At 38.3% G+C, this 2,981-nt stretch overlaps 1 protein-coding gene across 1 annotated transcript; it reads right to left on the minus strand.

Annotated features, from left to right (window-relative positions):
• Positions 1-431: 431 nt before the first annotated feature.
• On the minus strand, positions 432-2,761 carry LOC148293748 (protein FAR1-RELATED SEQUENCE 5-like). The gene is made up of 2 exons (XM_088254591.1): positions 615-2,761; positions 432-531 (listed from the first exon to the last, which is right to left on the minus strand). Exons 1-2 carry the CDS (start codon positions 2,759-2,761, stop codon positions 432-434), a joined length of 2,247 nt encoding a protein of 748 aa, XP_088110717.1.
• Positions 2,762-2,981: the final 220 nt, after the last annotated feature.

Consider the following 2,981-nt stretch of genomic DNA (forward strand, 5'->3'; position numbering starts at 1 on the left):
TGTAAATGATTAGTGTTGCTGGAAATGATTCGTGCTGGAAATCATTACTGCTGATGGAAACAACAGCTCCCTGCTGGAAATGCTACATTAGCCTGTGATATAATCAATGAATCTGTGTCACTCGTTCATAATTCAACATAAACTACCCATTGTACATGGTAAAAGTCATTGCTTCTTCACAAAACTCAAAATTTGATACTTTATCAAATGTCTATGAAAATTTCCAAATAGGGAGAAGACATGTAAAATTAACATGTGTCCAACTTTCATGCAAGAAGTAAACCAACCAAATTTTCATTTCAATTAGCAGTGGACAAAGTAAGAGCTTATCAGTGGACATGAACAAACAAATAAAATAAAACTGCATATAGAAAACTTAACCTGATCATTAGCCTTCATAACAACCAGCCTTTGTATAATACAAACATGAATCATACGGTATCGGTAGGTCCGTGCATCCTGTAAAATTCGTCGAATAATGGGTCACTGAGATCTATTGGAGTTGATTCCTCATTGTTCGACGGTGATGTCCTGCAGAAACACCCAACACAAGCACATAAAAAATTTAACTATTCAAATTTTAGGTGTTATTATAAATAGTTTTAACATCTTACGGTGTGTTCAAATTTCTTGGGCATTGTCTTCTATCATGACCAATGTCTCCACACTCCCGACAGTGTCGAATCCCTCGCTTCATTGGCTTTTCCTTTGCTCCCGTTACTTGTTTCCACCTTCCTTTGCACCTTACTCTCTTAGGGTCTTTCATATATTGTGTTTGAGAGCTGGACCCTCCAACTTCGTTATTACTTGGTCCATCCTTCAACAACTTCAACTTCACCCGTAAACTTTTTAGAGTCTCTGACACTAGCTCACATCCTTCTTCACACATTAATGCATCCTCAACCACATCTGAAGCAAGTCGGGACATTGTACTCCGCTTTATTAAAAGACCAGGATCTGCAGAGTCTTTAATTTCGTTGCCATTTGCATCTGACACCAATCCAACTTTCGCAGTTTTCTTCCACCTTTTCAAAATATATTTATCGGGCATATATTCAATCTGGTCCCTTCTGAACAATGCTAGGATGTGCTTGCAAATAATCCCAACAAATTCAAATTTTTTGCAGCTACACGATGCGTGGTCAGAATCTTTGACATATACGACTTCTGCCACTCTTGTTTGCCAATTTTTCCTTTCGCTCACATTAAAGACAACTTTAGAAGCATTCTCTGTTTTGAGCTCTAGGAAACATGCTGTACTTTGTATTAGTTCTTTTTCAAACTTTTGAAACATTGCCCTTGTGTACAAGGTAGCCATTTGTTTGTTCATTGGCATTGGTAGAATACATTGAGCCACTTCAAATGCATCTACGTGATCAGCAGCTAACTCTTTTTGACGTTGATGGGAAAGTGCCCTCTCAAATCGTATTATGAAATCCATCAACGAATTTCTTCTTGATATGTATTGCTTGAAGAAAGCATGAGAACCTTCCGCTCTTTGGCTGCTTGACATTCCAGCGGCAAAAAAGTCTCGTGCATAAGCTGAAACCCAAGATTCCCTTAAATCAAACATTGAACTTAGCCAATGATGGTCAGTCAAACCAGCCTTTGTAACCACAATATTCCACTTTGCATCAAACTCATCCTTATTGTCAGTATCCCATATGGCTTTCTGAAATTCACGCCAATACTCCTTATAAGCAGAATGTGGTAACTTAACATAGAACTTTGATGTGATGTGCCATATGCAAAGCCGATGAAATGTAGTCGGGAAGGCTATTGAAATCGCTCTGGTGATGGTCGCATCTTGATCTGTAATGATCGTTTTAGGTTCGCCACCTTGCATGGCTTTCTTAAACTCCTCAAACATCCAAATAAACGACTCAGTCGTTTCCTTGCTCAAAAATGTGCATGCTAAGACAATTGTCTGACCATGGTTATTAACTCCCAATATTGGTGCAAATTTCAAGTCGTATCGATTCGTGTTGAATGTGGTATCGAATACAACAACATCTCCATACAACCAGTACGCCCGTCTAGAAGTTGCATCTGCCCAAAAACATCGACTAAACCTGTCTTCGCCATCTCCCTCAATCTTGAAATAAAAAGCCTCATTTTTTTTCTGTTCAGCCATAAAATACTCGGTCACTAGTTCAACTTCGTGGTTCCTCAGCTTTCCATTCACACTACATTCAAGATTGTAAATATCCTTTTTGATAAAATCGATTTTATCCATTCCTCCGGATTGTACCTCGAAAATACTTACCTTCTGATGAATGGGGATATTAACCGAACCCAACTGTTTTGTAAGTACTTTTGTAGAATCCGAAATACGACGGTGTGATCTCAATAAATGCACTCTTTCTGAGGCTGTCATCTTATGATTGTGTCCCTCTGCAAAAAGAGAGATGGTATACTTCTTGCTCCCATTTGTCTTCACAACCACAATCTTAGCTTTGCAATTGCATCTACTTATTCCCCGCTGTCTTTTTCTCTCCCGAGTTTCATCTTTCCTGTATGCACCTTGTTTGCAACAAACAAATTCTTTCCTCAGAATCTCTTTCTGATTTGTCCCCCAAAAGCTGGAATGAAGTCGAATACCAAAGCCAGCCAAGAATGCATATCTATTATAGAAATTATAAACGAGGTCAAGCGAGTCGAACTTCATCCTAACCGCTGGTGTTTCCTCATTTCTTACTTCAGGAATGTAAACCATCCCATTAGCTGTTACACAGTCATCACTCTCTGAGCCCCCAAACATTTTACCCACATATATTTTTGAACTACTTCTATATCACTGCATAGCAAATATTAGTTCATTAATCAATTATTACTGCATTACAACATATCAATGCATTCCACTTACACAAAACATTGCCCAAATTGACACAAAAAAGACGCATAGCCTAGCTTGTTTGTAAGAGCCATTATTACACAAAATTTAATAATAGTTACGTCATCTCTTGTGCAATAATCTGGAA

This window comes from Prunus avium, chromosome 6 (assembly GCF_965620075.1).
Source record: "Prunus avium chromosome 6, drPruAviu1.hap1.1, whole genome shotgun sequence".
Lineage (NCBI taxonomy): Eukaryota > Viridiplantae > Streptophyta > Magnoliopsida > Rosales > Rosaceae > Prunus > Prunus avium.